The 21,926-nt window shown below is 38.8% G+C and overlaps 1 protein-coding gene across 6 annotated transcripts in view; it reads right to left on the reverse strand.

Annotated features, from left to right (window-relative positions):
- The window catches only part of GBE1 (1,4-alpha-glucan branching enzyme 1), a 274,774-nt gene that overhangs the window by 136,912 nt on the left and 115,936 nt on the right, over positions 1-21,926 (reverse strand). For all 6 annotated transcript variants that reach the window (XR_006279482.1, XM_043509634.1, XM_043509617.1 and 3 more), the window contains 2 exons: positions 21,496-21,586; positions 19,884-20,093 (listed from right to left, as the gene is read on the reverse strand). Coding sequence is in view for 5 of the 6 variants with exons in the window: in XM_043509634.1 (XP_043365569.1) it covers positions 19,884-20,093; positions 21,496-21,586 (301 nt within the window). In the remaining variant the exon portion in view is untranslated. The remainder of the gene's footprint in view (positions 1-19,883; positions 20,094-21,495; positions 21,587-21,926) is intronic.

The following is a 21,926-nucleotide window of genomic DNA, read 5'->3' on the forward strand; positions in this document are numbered from 1 at the left end:
CGACAATGTCACATACCTTGCCCAGAGCCACAATCTTTTGGAGCAGGATGCGATTAATGGCCCTGCAGACTTCTGTCAACAAGAGTTCAACGGTCGACTTTTCCACTCCCAAGTGGTTAGCGACTGATCAGTAGCAGTCTGCAGTAGCCAGCTTCCACAGTGCAATCACCACACACTTCTCCAACGGCAGGGCAGCTGTCATTCTCATGTTCTTGTGCTGCAGGGCTGGGGCTAGTTCATCACAGAGTCCCATGAATGTAGCTTTTCTCATCTGGAAGTTCTGCAGCCACTGCTCGCCATCCCAGACATGCACGACTATGTGATCTCACCACTCAGTGCTTGTTTCCCAAGCTCAAAAGCAGCGTTTCACTGTGGTCTGCACCTCCGTGAATGCCACAAGCAATCTTGTGTCATAACTACTATGCATGGTGAGATCAATGTCACGCTCCTCTTGCCTTTGTAATTTAAGGAATAACTTGGCCACTTGTGATGTGTTGGTCAGGTCGAGCAGCATACTGGTCAACATTTCGGGATCCATTCGGATGCACAAACCGCTGAAAGATGGCACCAAATGCGGACGGAAGCACAGGGATTGCTGGGATGTGAAGCAATGCATCATGGGGCATTAGGACAGGACCCAGGATGTCCCGCGACCCCACTGCCTTCCCACAACTCTTCGTGGCAGAAGAGAAAAGAGGTGCTCTAAGGTATAGCTGCCCAGAGTGCACCACTGCGAATACCGCTGCAAGTACCACAAATGTGAACACACTATTGTGCGGACAGCTGACAGTGTGAACACACAACAGCAGTTTCCCTTCAGCGCTCTCTGAGCAGCATTGTAACTCTGCCAGTGTAGACATGCCCTTAGTGAATGAATTGTAAACACTTTTAGAACTGCATTTTGTTAGAGATTCAGTGTTTTATACTATACTATACTATACCTTACTATACCTAGTGTGACATTCTGATGTTCATCCAGGCAAGTAAGGGGTTCGGTCACCATCTGCCATGTAACCCTGGGTGTCTTGCGGCTGTGCAGCTTTAGTCCAGGGCTCTGACCCCAACAGCCTGCCAGCAGCCCACAAGTCTCACCTTGGTTTTGGCCAAGCAGGTTACTCATTGCAGGCTGACCTTAGTACCCTTCCAGCCCCTAATTTGCCCTCAAATCATTCTACTGAAGGGACCAGTCCCTCTCTGTAAAGGCTGAATCCCCTCTCTGTCACTCCAAGTGCAGAAGGTGGGGGCCTGCAAGGATTCTAAAAAATAAAACATGCCAGTCCAGGCTTGTATTAGACTCCCAAGGTTAAAGCTTTTCTCTGACCTTGGCTTGGAAAATGCTGCCACCACCCAAATACAAAAAAAACTCCCTTTGAACCCAGGAAGGAGAACTTGGGAATTCCTCCCTGCGGGGTACCCTCAAGACTTTTCACCTCCCCTACTCCCAGGGAAGAGCTGAGAAAGAAACCAAAGAAAATTAGCTGTAGCTACCAGCTAATCAAAGAACATGCACAAACCTCTTAGGACACCAAAAATCCAATCCTGTTCTTAAAAAAGGTAAATTTTATTAAAAACAAAAAGGAAAAAAATACATCTGGAACTTAGGCTTTTTGCTAGATCTTAAAAGAAACAATTACAAAAATTAAGCACCCAAAATAGCTTTCTTGGAGGTTCAGTTTAAAGGTTACAAGCAAACAAAAGCATGTGGGGTTAGCACAGATTAGATCCACAAACCAAAATAAAAAAAATAAACCTGATTGTGTCTAACTAAACCTTCCCTATCCAAATAATTTCTTCTAGGTATGGAAGATGAATTTTCATACCTGGTTCAAGCCTTACACAGCATTGCTGATCCATTCCTGCAGCCCAGAGAACAACAGACAAAGGGAAAGTTTCTTTCCCAATTTTAAAAAGTTCTACCTTCCCATTGGCTCTTTTGGTCAGGGGCCCACTCCTTTTCTTTTACCTGTGGGCTTGTTAACCCTTTACAGGTAAAGCAAGCAGAGGACAGACACCAAGAGGGATTTTACAACTAACTGTCTGGCTGGTAGCTACTCCCAGCTCCCAAGGGAGCTACTCCCCCTGCCCCCGCCAATTCATGTATCACATTCTCACTGGACCTTCACAGAGAAAGTGTTAGGTTTGCTTCTTTTACAGAGACACTAAAAAACTTCAACCTATTATCTTCCTTGAAGTACACACTTTACTGAACTTACACAACACTGATGATTTATAATGAAAGCACTATAAATTTATTAACAAAAGACCATGGATTAAGAGATACTAAATAAAATAGGTAAACATATCCATCTTTATAAGCAAATAAAAGTGAGAACATTAATCTAAAAGTCTGAAACTTAATCTAGCAAGATAACGTCCTTATTCAAGTTGGTTTCTCTCACCCATAATCTCCTGTCCAGCCTTTATTGCCAGGACCCATCACAGAGATCAAAGCACTTGGTTTCTTTGTTTCCTAAGGTGAAGGATAAAGATGGAATCTCGCTCAGTTTCTTATATCCCCAAAGGATGTCTTTATATTGTAAGTCAGGGAGGACCCCTGAGGATTCAATCTCCTGTGTGTCTCGGCGGTGCTGGAGTCGCATTAATTCAATCTCTTGAGTTCTTTATTAGGATAATGTCTGTCGATTTAGCTCAATGGCTTTATTTAATGCTAATATTTGAGGTAAACCCATGTTTCCTTGTCTAAGACAAATCCATTTATTATCCTTACCTAGGTTAGGCTGTCTGGTCATAAACATGTTTTAGTAACATCATACAGAGGGAATTCATAACTTTAGCTATAATGTTAATAACCAGCATGTTATTAGCTTTCACATGCTATCTCATAAAGTATATTTTGTACAAATATTATTGCAGTAGCATGTAGGGTATGAATACAGGGGTGTGTAGAGTCACAACTAGAAAAAATAATTGAAGTGTTTCTGCCACTTAAACAAGAAAATTGCACTACAGTTAATCTAAGAAGACGACCTTGCTTTGTTTATTACTCTAGTTAGAATAAATAGGAAAAAAAATAAGTATCAGTACTGAAATCTTATGCATTTCAAAGTAATGTTTAACAAACATGTAATGAACATATTGTAAAAGTACCACATTCTGAAGAGTTCAATGATTCTATTTGTTTATATTTGAATGTGAAATACAGCTGCAGCAAAGATACCCTCCCAAAATACAAGAAGAAATCTGTTAAATTTGGTAGTATTCTGAAGAATGTACTAAAATTAGGTATTATTGATGACACTGTTAGACTAAGCAGATGGTGTAACACTTGTCTTGAATACTGAAAAGTGTTAATAATCAATGCTCCATACATTATAGGCTACATGCATAAAGTATAACCTCTTTTGCTCACTTGAACATTGATAGAGTAACTGTTGAGAGTCTTGAATATCCCATATTGTGCGTTTCAAGCTAACATGTAGTATGAAAACAGTGAATTAGAAACATGCAAAAGAAATTAAAGTATATGCAATGGACTAGTTCCATTTAATACACAGCAGAGTCTTCAAGTTTAGCTATCTTGTCAAAAAGGCTTAATCAAATAATATATTTATAGGTTAGAACAGTTTAATACATTTTAAATTTTTCTGCAATTCGTTCATAATCATTCAACAGTAGAGAAAACAGACTATGCAATCAAATATTTAGATTGTACCCCACTGAACAAACTTTTTCCCCCCTACCTTATATAAATGGAACCCATTCTCCAACCTATCCCCCAAAGAAAAACAATCCACTACAATACCTGAAACTAGTCTACAGATTGAGGATAGCAATCAGTTTAAAGCTTGGTCTATACTGGAAAATTCATTCAATGTTAAACTAGGCTACAAGCATATTTGGCTGCAAATGTAGAGAAGGATAACATGTGGTTCAGCACTGTTTCAGAGAATCTTAGGTAAACTGTAAATATAGACCAGGACAAACTATGCAGATTTGTTGGTCGCTCAACACAGTTAACAGGAAAGAAAATTTTTAGCCTAAGCTTAAATCTGACATTAGCTTTCCCCAAAATAGAGAGTTAGGTGCAAATACTACCATAGTACTAGCAACAACAGATGTTATTTATTGCTGACTATCTAATATCTTATACAGAGAATGAAATAAAGCTGCATATGAGATAGAGGAGATCAATATTTTTCTTTTGTTTGCAGTTAAACACACCAAAAAGCCCAACCTAAACCAAACACTGGTCAAATTCACCAGTACACACAACTAACTTATTTTATACGTTCAATAAAGCACTACTCTCTCTGATCAGTGCTAACACAGGGCAATAGTAGTTATTCCCTACAGTTTTAAGTTCCCTCCAGTTTAAGGTAGGAGACTTCATTGTCCAGCCCAATCTTGCCAACTCTCACAACTCCACTCAGGAGCTCATCTGCAGGGCAGACAGCAAGACCCACTGCTCTCTCCAGTGCACTCTTTGGGCACTCAGACCCTTTTTCCTGCCTTCCACAAGGAATTCTACTCCTAGTGCCCTCACTTCCAACCTTACCCAAATAGCCACTGTCCAGAGGTATATATCATTTAGTTTCCTCCAACTATAGCAAACAACCTGAGATTAAGGAGCATGACACTTCATGTTCCCATCCCTATATTAACTTCCATGGAAACTACCTGGGAGTAGTGGGAGAGAAACTAGTGGGAGTTCTGTTGGAGGAGAAGGTAGTTGTACTCGGTTTTGTATTTTTTTGTGTGTGTGTGTGTGTGTGTGTGTGTGTGTGTGTGTGTGTGTGTGTGTGTGTGTGTGTGTGTGTGTGTGTGTGTGTGTGTGTGTGTGTGTGTGTAGGGGTTTTGTGCTGGGAGAGCAGCTGAGCCCTGCTTCGGGGGTGGGGCTTCTGACTCGAAGTCCTATAAAGGTAGCCAGCCAGACAGCTGCAGTGGCACAGGAGCTAGCAAACAGAGCTGTAAACAGGGGAGTTTGAGTGGGAGTTTGAAAGGGGAGTTTGTATTGTGGTGCTTGTTTTTGCTGTGGGGGGTGGTCTTTTTGGTGTGGCTTGTGTTTCCCAGATTAACAGAATTTAGGTGGGAAGGCGATGACAGATACGGAGGCAGCTGTGGGAGTGACTCCTGTAGCGAAAGACACATTGAGGATGACTGGATGTGGAAGCTGTGGTACGTACATGATCCTGGAGGGGAGACCCGGTAAGAGTTTTTTCTGCATGAAATGCCGTCTGATAGAGCTGATGGAGGAAAAGATCCAAGGTTTGGAGATGCAGGTGGAAAGTCTCGTTGAGTTTAGGAAGGGGTTTGAGCAGATGATGGAGCAAAGACATGAGGTATATAAAGGGAAAAGCTCAGACTCACAGATGGAAGCAGGGCTGGGGAATTTTGAGGGGAGACAGGGTGAGGAAAGTGGTCAGTGTAAGCATGTAACTAAAAGAACCAGGCAAAGGAAAAGATGGGCTAGTGAAGGAGAAATAGAGCTTAGGAACAGGTTTGCAGAGTTGGAAAATGAAGAAGGGGCTCAGTAGGTATTTGTTGAAGGTGGAAGGGTAAGGAAGAAGAGAAGAGAGGATAGTCCTATAGGAAAAGCGGAAGAGTCAAGGGAGACTACACCAAATATGAGCCCAAGGAGGATACAGGATGGGTTGAAGAGGATTATAAGGGAAAATAGGAATGGAAAGAAGTTGCATCCAGAGGGAACAGGGGAGAGACTGGAGAATAGCACCGTCACCAGGAAAAGGCAGGTCTATGTGATCGGGGACTCTTTATTAAGAAGAATAGACAGGCCTGTAACTAGAGCTGATCCAGAGAATAGAAGGGTGTGCTGTCTTCCGGGTGCTAAGATACGGGATGTAGACCTGAGGCTGAAAAGGATCCTAAAGGGAGCGGGAAAGAATCCCCTAATTATCCTTCATGTGGGAACAAATGATACGGCTAGATTCTCGCTGGAAAGTATTAAGGGAGACTACGCTAGGCTGGGGAAGATGCTTAAGGAAATTGAGGCTCAGGTGATCTGTAGTAGGATCCTTCCTGTTCCTAGAGAAGGGCAACAAAGGTGTGACAAGATTATGACTGTCAACAGATAGCTTATGCAGTGGTGCTATAAGGAGGGCTTTGGGATGTATGGCCATTGGGAGGCATTCATAGATAGAGGACAGTTCTCTCGGGATGGACTTCATCTGAGTAGGGAAGGAAAGACTTCTAGGATCAAGGCTGGCACAACTGTAAAAGAGAACTTTAAACTAGGAATTAGGGGGAGATGGTTGGGAGATGTCCAGGTAATCTCCACGCCAGGTTTTAGCATTTAAGGGAAGAAGAAGAAGTAAGAAAGGATACAGCTGTGGGTAGGAGAATGTATATAAGGAGCGAGGGCGGTGTGGAAACTAGTCTAATAGGTTATAATGGCTGTAGAATGACTGTGCCTAATAGGGTACAAAATGTGAGCGAGGCCAAACAGCAAAAATTAAGATGTTTGTACACCAATGCGAGGAGCCTAGGTAACAAAATGGAGGAACTAGAGCTACTGGCGCAGGAAGTGAAACCAGATATTATAGGGATAACAGAAACATGGTGGAATAGTAGTCATGACTGGACTACAGGTATTGAAGGGTATGTGCTGTTTAGGAAAGACAGAAACAAAGGTAAAGATGGTGGAGTAGCATTGTATATCAACGATGAGGTAGATGTAAAGAAATAAGAAGCGATGCAATGGATAAGACAGAGTCCGTGTGGGCAAAAATTACATTGGGGAAGATAACTAGTAAAGCCTCTCCTACGATAGTGCTTGGGGTGTGCTATAGACCTCCGGGATCTAATTTGGATATGGATAGAGCCCTTTTTAATCTTTTTAATAAAGTAAATACTAATGGAAATTGCGTGATCATGGGAGACTAACTTCCCAGATATAGCCTGGAGGACCAATGCTAGTAATAATAATAGGGCTCAGATTTTCCTAGATACGATAGCTGATGGATTCCTTCATCAAGTAGTTGCTGAACCGACTAGAGGGGATGCCATTTTACATTTAATTTTGGTGAGTAGCGAGGACCTCGTAGAAGAAATGGTTGTAGGAGATAACCTTGGCTCAAGTGATCATGAGCTAATTCAGTTCAAACTAAATGGAAGGATTAACAAAAATAAATCTGCAACTAGAGTTTTTGATTTCAAAAGGGCTGACTTTCAAAAATTAAGGAAATTAGTTAGGGAAGTGGATTGGACTGAAGAACTTATGAATCTAAAGATAGAGGAGGCCTGGGATTACTTTAAATCAAAGCTGCAGAAGCTATCGGAAGCCTGTGTCCCAAGAGAGGGGAAAAAGTTCACAGGAAGGAGTTGAAGACCAAGCTGGATGAGCAAGCATCTTAGAGAGGTGATTAAGAAGAAGCAGAAAGCATACAGGGAGTGGAAGACGGGAGGGATCAGCAAGGAAAGCTACCTAATTGAGGTCAGAACATGTAAGGATAAAGTGAGACAGGCTAAAAGTCGAGTAGAGTTGGACCTTGCAAAGGGAATTAAAACCAATAGTAAATGGTTCTATAGCCATATAAATAAGAAGAAAACTAAGAAAGAAGAAGTGGGGCCGCTAAACACTGAGGATGGAGTGGAGGCTAAAGATAATCTAGGCATGGCCCAATATCTAAACAAATACTTTGCCTCAGTCTTTAATAAGGCTAAAGAGGATCTTGGGGATAATGGTAGCATGACAAATGGGAATGAGGATATGGAGGTAGATATTACCATATCTGAGATAGAAGCGAAACTGAAACAGCTTAATGGGACTAAATCGGGGGGCCCAGATAATCTTCATCCAAGAATATTAAAGGAATTGGCACCTGAAATTGCAAGCTCATTAGCAAGAATTTTTAATGAATCTGTAAACTCAGGAGTAGTACCGAATGATTGGAGAATTGCTAATACAGTTCCTATTTTTAAGAAAGGAAAAAAAAGTGATCCGGGTAACTACAGGCCAGTTAGTTTGACATCTGTAGTATGCAAGGTCCTGGAAAAAATTCTGAAGGAGAAATTAGTTAAGGACATTGAAGTCAATGGTAAATGGGACAAAATACAACATGGTTTTACGAAAGGTAGATCGTGCCAAACCAACCTAATCTCCTTTTTTGAAAAAGTAACAGGTTTTTTAGATAAAGGAAATGCAGTGGATCTCATTTACCTAGATTTCAGTAAGGCGTTTGATATCGTGCCACATGGGGAATTATTAGTTAAATTGCAGAAGATGGGGATCAATATGAACATCAAAAGGTGAATAAGGAATTGGTTAAAGGGGAGACTGCAACGGGTCCTACTGAAAGGCGAACTGTCAGGCTGGAGGAAGGTTACCAGTGGAGTTCCTCAGGGATCGGTTTTGGGACCAATCTTATTTAATCTTTTTATTACTGACCTTGGCACAAAGTGGGAGTGTGCTAATAAAGTTTGCAGATAATAGAAAGCTGGGAGGTATTGCCAATTCAGAGAAGGATCGGGATATTATACAGGAGGATCTGGATGAGCTTGTAAACTGGAGTAATAGTAATAGGATGAAATTTAATAGTGAGAAGTGTAAGGTTATGCATTTAGGGATTAACAACAAGAATTTTAGTTACAAGTTGGGGACGCATCAATTAGAATTAACGGATGAGGAGAAGGACCTTGGAGTATTGGTTGATCATAGGATGACTATGAGCTGCCAATGGGATATGGCTGTGAAAAAAGCTAATGCGGTTTTGGGATGCATCAGGAGAGGCATTTCCAGTAGGGATAAGGAGGTTTTAGTACCATTATACAAGGCACTGGTGAGACCTCACCTAGAATACTGTGTGCAGTTCTGGGCTCCCATGTTTAAGAAGGATGAATTCAAACTGGAGCAGGTACAGAGAAGGGCTACTAGGATGATCCGAGGAATGGAAAACTTGTCTTATGAAAGGAGACTTAAGGAGCTTGGCTTGTTTAGCCTAACTAGAAGAAGGTTGAAGGGAGATACGATTGCTTTCTATAAATATATCAGAGGGATAAATACAGGAGAGGGAGAGGAATTATTTCAGCTCAGCACCAATGTGGACACAAGAACAAATGGGTATAAACTGACCACCAGGAAGTTTAGACTTGAAATTAGACGAAGGTTTCTAAACATCAGAGGAGTGAAGTTTTGGAATAGCCTTCCAAGGGAAGCAGTGGGGGCAAAAGATCTGGTTTTAAGATTCTACTCGATAAGTTTATGGAGGAGATGGTATGATGGGATAATGGGATTTTGGTAAGTAATTGATCTTTAAATATTCAGGGTAAATAGGACTAATCCCCTGAGATGGGATATTAGATGGATGGGATCTGAGTTACCCAGGAAAGAATGTTCTGTAGTATCTGGCTGGTGAATCTTGCCTATATGCTCAGGGTTTAGCTGCTTGCCATATTTGGGGTCGGGAAGCAATTTTCCTCCAGGGCAGATTGGAGAGGCCCTGGAGGTTTTTCGCCTTCTTCTGTAGCATGGGGCATGGTTGACTTGAGGGAGGCTTCTCTGCTCCTTGAAGTCTTTAAACCATGATTTAAGGACTTCAATAGCTCAGACATAGGTGAGGTTTTTCATAGGAGTGGGTGGGTGAGATTCTGTGGCCTGCGCTGTGCAGGACGTCGGACTAGATGATCAGAATGGTCCCTTCTGACCTTAGTATCTATGAATCTACTTAGTTTCCTCCAACTATAGCAAACAACCTGAGATTAAGGAGCATGACACTTCATGTTCCCATCCCTATATTAACTTCCATGGAAACTACCTGATAGAAAATCAGGCCATTTATTTAGCTGCCTAAATCTGGATTAAAAAAACAAACAAACAAACAAACAAAAAACCTTTTAGGCATCCATTTTTGAAAATCTTGGTACTGAAATATTTTACATTTAATTATTTAACAGAGAGATAGAACACAAATAGTATTGCAATACAAAAAACCTCAAGTGCTGTAGATGTTCCTTACAAGTGGTAGAAAGAGACCCACTGGTAGTTTGGGATGTGATCTCTGATATAGCCTAATGCCAAATGTCTGGATCTCTGAGCAGTCATCTGTATGGCTCAAATGGTCACTGCTTTTTAGATAATTTTGGGACTTGCGGCATGGAAGCACTCATTTCTTAAGAGACAATCCCTTCTGTAGAATAATCCTAGGAGAAATTTGTCTTTAACATCCTGGCTGGTTTCCGTCAATAATAAAACTTAATTTCCCCTGCAATGCCTACACTTGCCTATATTACCAGACCCTGAGATTCTGTAACGATACAAAACAAATACTTCAAGTGAATTGTTCTCAGAGGGATAATTATCTCATAATTCTACCTCCTGTTGTGGTTTAAGACTTAATGCATTCACACCTCAAAGGCATTCATTCCTCTCTTACACGTTTACTTTCTTAGTAAAGAAGTTTAATATACTGTGCTGTGATGATCCTGTGCTAAAATGTTTTTTGAAAACTGACATCCTCATTGAAGAATTGCTATAGTGCTAATAAAGAAAGTACAAGACTACACAGCAGGAGTGTAGAGAGCTGCATATTGAATGTTTTTGAAGAGTATTGTGGATGTTAGATGGTCTAGGAGTGCTCAGGTACTGCAGCTCTGCAAGCTGTCTACAAGGCCAGTGCTCTGAAGGTTGATAAGAAAACGGAGTTGCTCAGGAAACATATTTTGCCATTGGATAAGAAGGAAATTGTTACTTCACTCTGCATGTTGCAATAGCTTAGAGACTTATGGAGGGTTCAAATAAACCTTTTCTTCTCTGCCTGCTGAGAATTAATGATTCAATTGTGTATAATTGCTTGGGTGAAGAACAGTTAAAAATGGCCTAGAATGATGGATAAGAGAAAAAACTACTCTTTGTATATGCACAAAGGAGTAAATTAGACAACAGTATATGAACACCTTGGTGGATAAGTTCCTTAGACCAAGACATTAAGTGAGAGGTTCTCTGACAAGTGTTAAATACAGAATTATTTACTCTCCAAAGATGTACAACTTTTGAGTTGTTTCCTCAACTGATTAATTGAAAAGTCTCCTGCAAGTGGGATTTTCTGTAATAATATGCTGTGGGTTTGTGATCACATACATAAGATTATTATTAAATTGAAGAGATGCATTTTGTAGTCCCTAAGAACAGGAACAGTACTAATAAAGTACAAGACACAACATGACAGTAGCAAAGAAAGCTACATATTCAACGGCTTTCAAGAGTACCAGAATACAATGTGTTGTGGGTGAAGGGAAACTGATACATGAGCAGCAGGCTGGGTAAGTAGATGCCATTATTTGTACAAAAAGAAAAGGAGTACTTGTGGCACCTTAGAGACTAACAAATTTATTTGAGCATAAGCAGTATCAGCAGCATGTGTTAAGAGCATGTGCTCTTAAAAAGACTGAAATGTAGGCAAAATCCCTGCCCTTAAGCTTATCAACTAAAGGCACAGCAAATGAAGAAGAGGGGAATGAAGGAGGTATCACAAGGAACAAAGAAAAATTTTATATATAGTGAAATTAAGTATCTTGCTAGTTCCACAATTTTCCACCTTTTTAATAGTTCAATTCTACTTTTCAGAGCATCACTAAGTATTCTCCAAATGGAAAAATAACCCATGCAAAGTACTTCCATGTAACAGATGTAGAAACAGAGATTAATAATTTATCCAAAGTCATAACAAAATAATGGGACAGCCAGCAGTAAAACATGAACTGGACTTCCAAACACTTGTGCTTTAACAAGTGGACAACATTCCCTCTCTGGGAGATTTTTGTGTGACCATTTGTACATGTAATCACCCAGTTTATTAACAATGTTGCAATAATTAAGCATGCAAGTTTAGTATTGTACAATGATCTTTTCGCATGGACCTAAGGACTTTTTTTTTTTGAGCTGTTCACATATTTTCTTTTTTCTATCTCAAGAACTATTATTTTCTGCAGAAAAAATACTCTCACTCATCAAGGTACTTTTCCATTAAAATATTATTTCAGCCCTTTAGTCTCACTATGAGACAGCGCTGGCCAGAACAGAATCCAGATGAATTTTAAACAGAAAGCAGGCATCAATTAGTCTATTATTTCTACTGCAAGAGCACTTAAGAGTCTAGTTAATGCCTTTTATGACATGTCAATCATCTCTTTACTAAAATGTTATCGTTAATCTTGATTTGACACTTCAGACAATCACACTGAACATCAGTAACGCAAACAGACCAAAACTAAATGTAATCTAAACAGACACATGCACATAACCACAATATTTCATCAGACAAGTACACAAATACTGACAAACTAGACTCTTATAGATTTTAACTAACTTGAAATGTTGGGACTACAACAACTACAACATTCACAGTTTAAATAGTGCAGTGTTTTCTTAACCCAGACAGAAAAAAAATCCCAAACAATAGGATGATCATGCGTTATCAACTAAACTGACCTCCATCATTTGTATCAGTCGTGTTAGTGTCAAGGTCTTGGTAAGACTATTTATATTCTAAAATTTAGGACAAAATCCACGAATATCATTCCCTTCTCTTCTATACAGAGTTGTCAGCCACCCACAGAATTGTTCTTTGGCCAGTGGCCAACCCAATATCGTGACTGGCTATGGCAGAAACTGCTACTTTCTGAAGGAGTAATTAGACTAGGCATAGTCACTGCAATCTGGTTTAAAAGGAGCCATGGATGTAGGTAGTATCCCCCTTTCTGCCTTTCCTGCAAAGTTAAGGTCTTGTTACAAAGATGCCACTCACATATGACATGGATGGCTGTTTTCAGGTGTATTTCTGCTCAGTATCAAGTAAACTGCTGCACTTTATGCACTGTTTTGACACTTGTCATCAGTTTCATTTTGTTAAATGTAAGGGGGTTTTAGTACCTCCTCCCACACTACTACCATTGCAAATTTTCTTCTTTGCAATGGGTAAATACATCAAAAAGTATCTGCCAACTATCCAAATGTCACAGCTCTGCATACACTTAGAAGTGGTAAGTGGGTAGAAAAGAAAACCACCTGTTGATTATGGCTATACCATTTTACAGCAAATGAGATTTCCCCCCCTTGGTTCAAAAGTCAATAGATGCTCAGCACAGCTGAAAATCATCTTTATGCCCCTTTTCCCATCTTTCCCCCAGAAGAGGCTCATTGCTTAATTATTCTCTGAAACATGACTTTTCTGTAATGCCACATATATTAAACAGAAAGTGAGGTTTTTTTTACAGTAAGATGGCTGAGGCAATAAAAAAATAAAAATACCAATTATGAAAAAGTACTTATTTTAATTACTCTTTTCATTAATAATCACTATTCAGAATAGGCATGTCACCTTATAATTGCTTGTATAATCTGCTGTACTCCTCACATCAAAATTCTTTGGAAGTTACAAGTTTGCATTTAGAGCATCAGGTTGATCAGGAATAAATGTCTGCAGTGAACATTGGGTCTTTGTCAAAAAGTGTTCCTACTTAAGATGCTACTGCATCTTTACTTAATTAAATTAATTTTTAAAAAGCAGCGACCATCATAATGTATTTTAAAATTTAGGAAAATTGGATGTAATTTTTCAATGCCACTTCTCAATGTATCAGTACATCACTTAATTATCACAAAATCATAGTTTTTGCAGCTATATTTGAGAGACTTCGCACACAGCTGTGTTTGCCAAGTTGGGAGTTAATAAAGAAAACTGGATACTTCAAAGGAAATTATATGTTCTCACAAGATCTTCTAAGTTAAAGAGCATCTGTGGCTTTAAAGGCTATGTTGTCATATCAATCTAAACTTAAACCACATAACAAAATAAGCTTCTAACAGCAAGATTTTGCATTAAAAATTAAAGCAATTCTTTCAGGGATATGTAGTTTTCATATATTATAATCCATATGTTCAGGGATGGAACTTTTTTGTGTATTATTTTAATGGTTAGGGCATTATAAAAATTTAAAGCTGCAGTACATCATTCCTTCTTTTGGTAGATCCAACAATACTCTTAGTCCAGACTAAATGGCCTTTAGTCCTAGCTGCTATTCCCGCTGCTAAGTCCACAAATACGTATCTGCAAATAAATTGCTCATTTTCATTATGTAAAACAAAACAGAAAAGATGCATACAAATACCATTCATTTCACTTTAGCCTTGTTTCAAAATTAGGATTTAGAGATTCTAATGCATTTTAGGAAATCCTGACTACTGGAATCAAAGTGAAAAAAAGTAGCATACTGTAGCTTTTAAATCATACATACTCATTTGTACTCAATGTAAATTAGGTAGTACGTTAATAGGGGAAAAGATACAGCATAGATGTTTACTTTAAGCCTTTAGTCTTTAAAGCAGCAACTTTTACTAATCCAAAGCTTCAAGTTCCCACACCAAATATATAACTTTCCAAAAATAATCAGGAAAAAAAACCCCAACACATTTTGTATGATTTTATACTATACTTTTGAAACAGAACATATAGTTCCTTTGAGTAAAGCTGTAACGACTCTCGACTCTACATTGTTCCAAAAACCTATTAACTCAGCACACTTATTAATTCAGTGATGGGTTGATAGTTATTCTGAACATCACCTTTAATCCAGTCAGTGATATAATGTTCAAGATATCCCCAAGGAATACACACCTATGATAAAGGTGACCTGCCACTGGATGTCATTGTTACCACATAAATGCAATTGAAAGACTCTTAACTGTATCTAAGTAAAGAGCACTGAAAAGTTGAGAAAAAGAGTATGCTTCAAAAGATGGTTTTGAGAATTCAATGCTACACAAGAGAATCGTCTTGACATGCTGCCTTCTCTTCGATGTATTAGGTAGAGCGCCACAATCACTAGCACAGTATCAGAAGAGGTTTACAAAATGGTACCAAGTTTTTAAAAACATAACATTTTAGCACATATATTAAAGGAGTGTTCCTTTAAAAAAATGCACACTTTTCTAACAAGGTGTTTGCTGTTATGGACACCAGAAGTGTTCCCAAATAATTCATCAGGATTTGACCACCAAAGTGTTTTGAAATGTAGAGCAGTTGAACAGAGTTTTTACCATAAAAACCAACCAATTCATCTGAGCACCTGAGAAGTAAAAATTGTGTTCTGAATTTAGAAATGTGGATATTAATACTTACCAAAAAACAGGATGCAGATTTAAAACAAATAAATTCATATCTGAGAAGCTTTGGGTATCTTTCCATAACAGGAGAGCTGCCATGCAAGGAAAGGCAAGTCCTGTCCCTCCCCAGCCCAGCCAGGACTTGCAGCTATGAGTCCCCTGACTGGAGCGCTGCCAGCAGCCAGGGGAAGATCAGATTTCACAGGGAAGGGCTTATTTCACGGTCCTTGACAGTTTTCACGGCCGTGAAATTGGTAGAACCCTATCTATATGCCAGCATGGCTAAAGTATTAATCCTATAGGGCCAGGCCCTGAACTCATGTAAATCAGCACATCTGCAGCAAAGTCAGCAGAGCTACACAGACTTACACCAGTTGAAGATCTGGCCCAGAGTGTGCTAAAATAAGCCAAAATGTTAACACCGACAATCAACACAGAAACCCAAAAGGTCACATGACTAGAGCCAAAGATTTAACTTTTAGGAAGAATGGTGAGGAAACAACTAATACAGAGGAAAAAAAAATCAAGCCACACTCTCAGGCCTTGACTAGACTAGGAAAAAAGCTGTAAACTAACACATTTGAATTAGATATTTTAAACATGTTTGCACCTAAGATAGGGAATTTTTAAACACCTCTAAAATACTGATCAACTAACCTGTTAGAACAAGTATTAAAATCTGTCTATGTGGAGTGATGCCACGTTTTTTCACATCTGGTTAGCTCACATATTAGTAACCCTGAGATTAAAAAAAAAAAAATCACTTTTTTATTAGTGAAGACAAGGCCACAGACACACAGATTAGCAGATTTAGGTAAAAACGATACTCTCCCATAGTCTTTAATGTGCCCTGCTAACCCATGGGAAAGCTACAAACTGCCTTGTCTTCACTAGTTAGATAACAGGATGAGTTAAACACAGTGGCGGCGGGGCTCTGGTGGCTATTTAAAGGGTCCGGGGCTCCCACTGCCTCTACCACCCCGAGCCCTTTAAATAGCCGCCAGAGCCCCGCCGCCACTACCCCAGGGCTCCAGCAACAGGCTCCAGGGACAATTTAAAGGGCTCTGGAGGGTAGTGGCAGCCAGAGCCCTGGGCCCTGCTGCTGTACCTGGGGGGCTCTGTCAGCAATTTAAAGGGCTCAGGGCTCCAGCTGCTGCTACCAGAGCCCTTGCCCTGAGCCTTTAAATCCTGATTTAAAGGGCCTGGGGATTTAAAGGCCCTGCCTCTTCCGGTAGAGGCCCCGCCCCCTCCTCAGGACTCCAGAGTACCAGCAAGTCCTTTAAATTACTTTCACCCCTGCCATCCCCATTCTTCCCTCCCCCTGCAGTCACAGGAGAACAGTTCTTCCTTTCATTTCCCCGTGCTCTCTGTCCCCTTCAACTCTAAGCTTTCAAAAGTGAATTCCAAGATACATTGCACTTTTTCTGGAGATTCAAAACAGGTCACCTATGTAATTATTGATTTAATTAAAGTGACTCTCCATTTAAACCAAAATAAGTGATAGGACAATCAGACCAAGAGACTTCAAAATGACACGCAAGGTACAAATCCCTTGGTTTTGCTTTATATGGAAGTGTCTACAGATCCTTGCCACTTTCTATTATATTTAGCATTCACAGTCACCCTCCTACCCAACTGAATAATCTTGAAACCTTGTGAGACAAATTATATTTCTTTTGGTCCTGGCTTTCAAACTGAAATCCAGATGGATTAGTTTGATAAACCAGCTGCTTCTTAATCTCTTTCATGGCACAGAACTAGTTTCTCTGGATTCTGAAATAAATTTTGCATTCGTTGCATTAGAGGTTTGAGTAGCTGTAGATTTAACAGTTATTCCCAGTAGAGAAGAGAGATTTTGGGACATGTACTGTATAGTAGAAAAGTTTATATGAACAGAAGACTGAAGAGACTGTCTAGCAAGTAAAACTTCAGTATGTTATTCAACTGTTTTTCTTTTCTTTTTTTAAAAATAGAAATGGAAGTCTGAAGCCCTGTAAGCAGTCCATGTCTACTCCCAACTGTTCTTACACATGCCTGTTCTGGACATTAGATCCACTCACGTACCAGTGTGAATGTTAACATGCCTTATAATTAATCAGCACCTGAAACAGCCGAATAAGACAGGTCTTAGACAGACTCAAACTTTGATTCTAGTCCCACTCTGCTTTTGTTCAAGACATACTCCCATATAAGGAAACCTTCAACCTTTTCTGCATAATCTAAATTAAACCATGTCAAGTACTGAATGTTTTGACACTGAATCTTTGCTATAAATTCCCAGTATAACGGTTGAGGCAAAATATCTTTGCTACAAGTAGTAGGATTACATTAGGAAATTTTGGCCATAAAGCCAGTTCATCACATGGTGTTATGACCTATAGGAACACACAAAATTTTGGAAAAAAAGATTTACTAGAGATACTTTTTTGTTGAGAAAACAAATCACAGAATATTAAATTTTACCCATTAGCTAACAAACCAAGCCACAGGGGTCCTCCCCGTGAGAGCATAGAGAATGTCTCAAAGTTTGCTTAACCTTTGAAGCTCTAACTTGTATGAGGCAACACATGTTGAAAACCAAACTAAAAGTTGAGCAAGTTGTATGAAATACAAGCATGAAATATAAGCATATTCTCTGTGTCATTACATGACTTCAGGAAGGCATTAAGTTCCCTTCTGGAAGGAGCTATTTAATTCATCCCTGGCCTCAAGTCTTAATTATTCAACTCCTCCCCCCCCCACCCCAGCTAGTTCATTAGAGATGATTTGTCACAATCCATTTGTAGGTCTGCTGAACTCTGCTATGGAAACATTTACATCAGGAAACATGTAAAAAATAACCAAATTTGTAGAACTAATGTCACCTCTAGTAATGTCTAAAGGTATTCAAAGTGAAATAAGCACCTGAAATGATCACGTCCTTTTTTTCCAGTGGAATTAAGAGATGATGAACTACTGTGCAAGAAGGAAGGAATATGACACTTTCAAACTGGATTTAAATGTTAATCTGAAATAGAGGAGTAAGCTTTAGTATTCCATACAAGTTCCACTATCTGGACCTTTCTTCTAGAAAGGCCAATTAGTTGCCTTGTTCTGGAGAAATTGGTTTAGTGCATTTATTTAGATACAATATTTAACATATATTCATAATATGTAACCATGTATTGAAATTAAAATTTTGAGATGGGTCATAGCAAACTGTGACTCAAGTAATCTGAATATAGGTTTAGAGAGTAACTGCAAGTCTTGTAAAACCAAGCAGTTATGATTAGCAGTAATGACAATACATCCCGTTGTCATCATTAATTTTAAGTGTATTTGTTAATTAAGGTCTAATTACCAAGAAGTTATTCTAATCAGAAGGTAAGATAGAAACAGTTCATCCTATTTAATGGCACAGTGCTTATGTTATGTATCACGTTACACCAATCACTCACTCAATACCATATGGAAATCCTCAGTCTTCAGGGCTCTTCATGAGATTGGCCTAAATTACCAACATATTTCCTCTGAAACAGTGACCTCCCTAGACTGTTAGAATCCTTAAACTATGACACTGTCAACCTCAAAGCATAAAACCTATGGAACCAACAGGAGGAGTTTTGATTGCAGCTGGCCTAAGCCTATGGAACTCTTCTCGGAAAGTGGTGAGATTTGTGGTTATCACTCGTGCAACTAAACTTTCCCACAGCCACATCACTGAAATAATCAGCTTAATATGGAAAAAAGATGACTACTATGTATTGATATCTAATCCTTGCTGCCTCAGAGGGAGGAGAAAACAAAATATGTACCAAATGTAAACTTTTAAGCTGTAGTAATGATTTGTTAGGAACACAGTCGTTATGGTAAGAAAGAATGTATAATTGCATAAACACCACAAGACTAAATGTAGAGCATTACTTAGATCTTCTCTATACAGGGAAAAGCCCTGAATAACTAGTGTGGAATAGCTATTGCTCAACAGCTTTCTGCACAAGCTCCATGGGTGGAAATTCTTATTCCACAGTAAGGGCAGGCCTTCACTACCCACCGGATCAGGTGGGTAGTGATCCATCTATTGGGTATCGATTTATTGCATCTCATTTAGATGAGATCAATCAATCTCCGAACGCACTCCCTGTCGACTCCGGAACTCCAGCTCGCAAGAGGTGGAAGCGGAGTCGACGGGGGAGCAACAGCAGCCAACTCGCCGCTGTCCTCACGGCCAGGTAAGTCGACCTAAGATACGCCAACTTCAGCTACACGAAGTTGCGTATCTTAGGTCAACTCTCCCACTAGTGTAGACCAGGGCTAAGACACCTTTGTGTAGTTTAGTTGAATCCACTGTCAAAGTTAGGAGTTAGTGTGAAATAACTATTGCATTCCGAGTTCACACCATAGCTGTTATGCACTAACTTCCCTGTGAATTCCCCATCTAGGCAAGCCCTTAGACTGCAGACACAATACATTTTATGTATGCAAACTGTTGCATCTATTATATAGAACAACTGTTCTAATTTGGCGAACGTTCAATTTTTAGTAAAAAGAAAAGGAGTACTTGTGGCACCTTAGAGACTAACAAACTTATTAGAGCATAAGCTTTCGTGAGCTACAGCTCACTTCATCGGATGCATCCGATGAAGTGAGCTGTAGCTCACGAAAGCTTATGCTCTAATAACTTTGTTAGTCTCTAAGGTGCCACAAGTACTCCTTTTCTTTTTGCGAATACAGACTAACACGGCTGCTACTCTGAAACCTGTTGATTTTTAGTATAACTGAGGAAAAATAATTACCATTAAAAACTGCTACATGGTTTTGTACATACTTTGAATAGTCAAAAAGTCTGCTGTCCCAAAGACTATGCGTTCCTCTAGGACCGGAATGGAAAAAGCAGGAATCTGTACCATCAAATTTGTTCAGACCATCCTCACAGTTATTTGATGCATGGCTGTGTACAACATCCAATAGAACAGTAATTCCCAATGAGTGGGCAACGTCAATCAATTCCTTCAGATCATCTGGGGTTCCATAACGGCTGCAAACATGAAAATACAATGCATTAGGCAGAGGTAACCTAAATTTTAAAAAAAAAAAAAAAAAAAAAAAAAAAGGCTGAGTACGGTTTATGCAGAAAACTATACATTCATAGAGTTAATAGATAAAAGCTTACGTAATTTACTAGGGAACTCCCATGTAGTGGGAATGATCAATCATCCGATAGTCACAATTCCCCCCGGTTGGAGAAGCAATTGTGCAATACAAACGGACGATAAAGACATTTAAACAAAACAGTACACTATATGCTGACTAAATTATAAGTCATCATTTAAGCATGTTCAAAGTTTTAAAAAATAGGGTTGCCCCCAAATTTGAGCTTTTTCCTCCAATCACTTCAGGGAAAAAGAAAAAAAAAAAAAAACAACTAGTCTTGGATATTTATGAAACATTTCAACTTTTACAGTCTTACTTTTAAGCAGTTTAACAGACTTTGCACCTGTACTTTTCATATTTAATGTAAACTATTTTCTTATTTAGTATACAAACTTCACAAATTTCTATATGATTAGAATTAAATAATCCATGACATGGAAATGACTATGGATTCAAAATATGAGTACGAAATAACACCCCCGCCCAAAATTTGCCACCTCTTTGCAAGTTGTTATCGACATTTACTTATTTGGTGCCATTATTAGAGTTCACTTCTTTTTTTTAAGTCATCAAAGGCTGTCTCAATATACAATGTGCAGTTTGTTCAGCTAAATAAAACCAATTAAAGCTTCCTAAGTTTTTCAGTTTGTCACTTTTCTTCTTGATGAAGCTTAAACATAACATTCAAATTTACCTTCATTTTCTTGAACAATTTATCTTTATCCATCACCTATTTCTACAAGCTGATGGGCCTCAAAGCCATCTAAATACAGTCTGCTATGAGTATGAAATAAATTTAATTCTTATAGGATGTGCAACTAGTCATTTCATTACATGACTACCCTTTTTGTAAAGCAAAATGATTAAGCAATACCTGTTATGAACAAGCACCTTAAAGATGCTTTTATTTATCACATCCACTGGACATCATTTGTGCGAATTCTCAATTTTGCACAACAGATTCTATGGATTAAAAACACACAGCTGAGATCCTAAAGTGCAGAAGCTGGGATCAAAACGCTTTGCCAATTAAAATTTCTCATGACCTTTCTATTATATTTTACACTATATTAAATTAAATTATATTATATTTTATATAGAACTGATAATTATAGACAGCTGGTTTGATTTATTAGGAGAAAAAAAACCTCAATACAAAGCAAGGTCTGGATATGATGCCAGAATTCTTACAGTGCATTAGATTGTGCTACTTATCTACATTTAAATACTATTTCACCAACCACAAAAAAAAGTGAAAGGTGCGTATAAGTCCTTAGAAAGCCTACCTTGATGCTGCAAAAAAACTTGTGATTTGATAACCAAAACTGGCATAGTACGCATGTTCCATAATAGCCATCAGCTGAACACAATTGTATCCTGTTAAAAAAAATCCCACAGTTACATGTCTAAATAATAATTTGATATACAATTAACTTTTCTAGTATTTCAAATATGTCTAAACTGCTTCTCTTTCCTTATTTTATCTGATTCTAAATCTCTAACGTCCAATTAATAATTAACCACAGACTCAGTCTTTCTTAAAAGTAAGCCATTTTAACGTTTTATACTTGTATGACCTTCCCATCAAAAATGGGAAGGTCAATTTCTCAGGTGATCTACATATGAACAAATATATTGAATCTATCAGTTTGAACCAACAATAAATGATATGCAAATATAATCTTAATATTCTGAAGTGAAATTAACACCAGCAATC

This window comes from Dermochelys coriacea, chromosome 1, assembly GCF_009764565.3.
Source record: "Dermochelys coriacea isolate rDerCor1 chromosome 1, rDerCor1.pri.v4, whole genome shotgun sequence".
Classification (NCBI taxonomy): Eukaryota; Metazoa; Chordata; order Testudines; family Dermochelyidae; genus Dermochelys; species Dermochelys coriacea.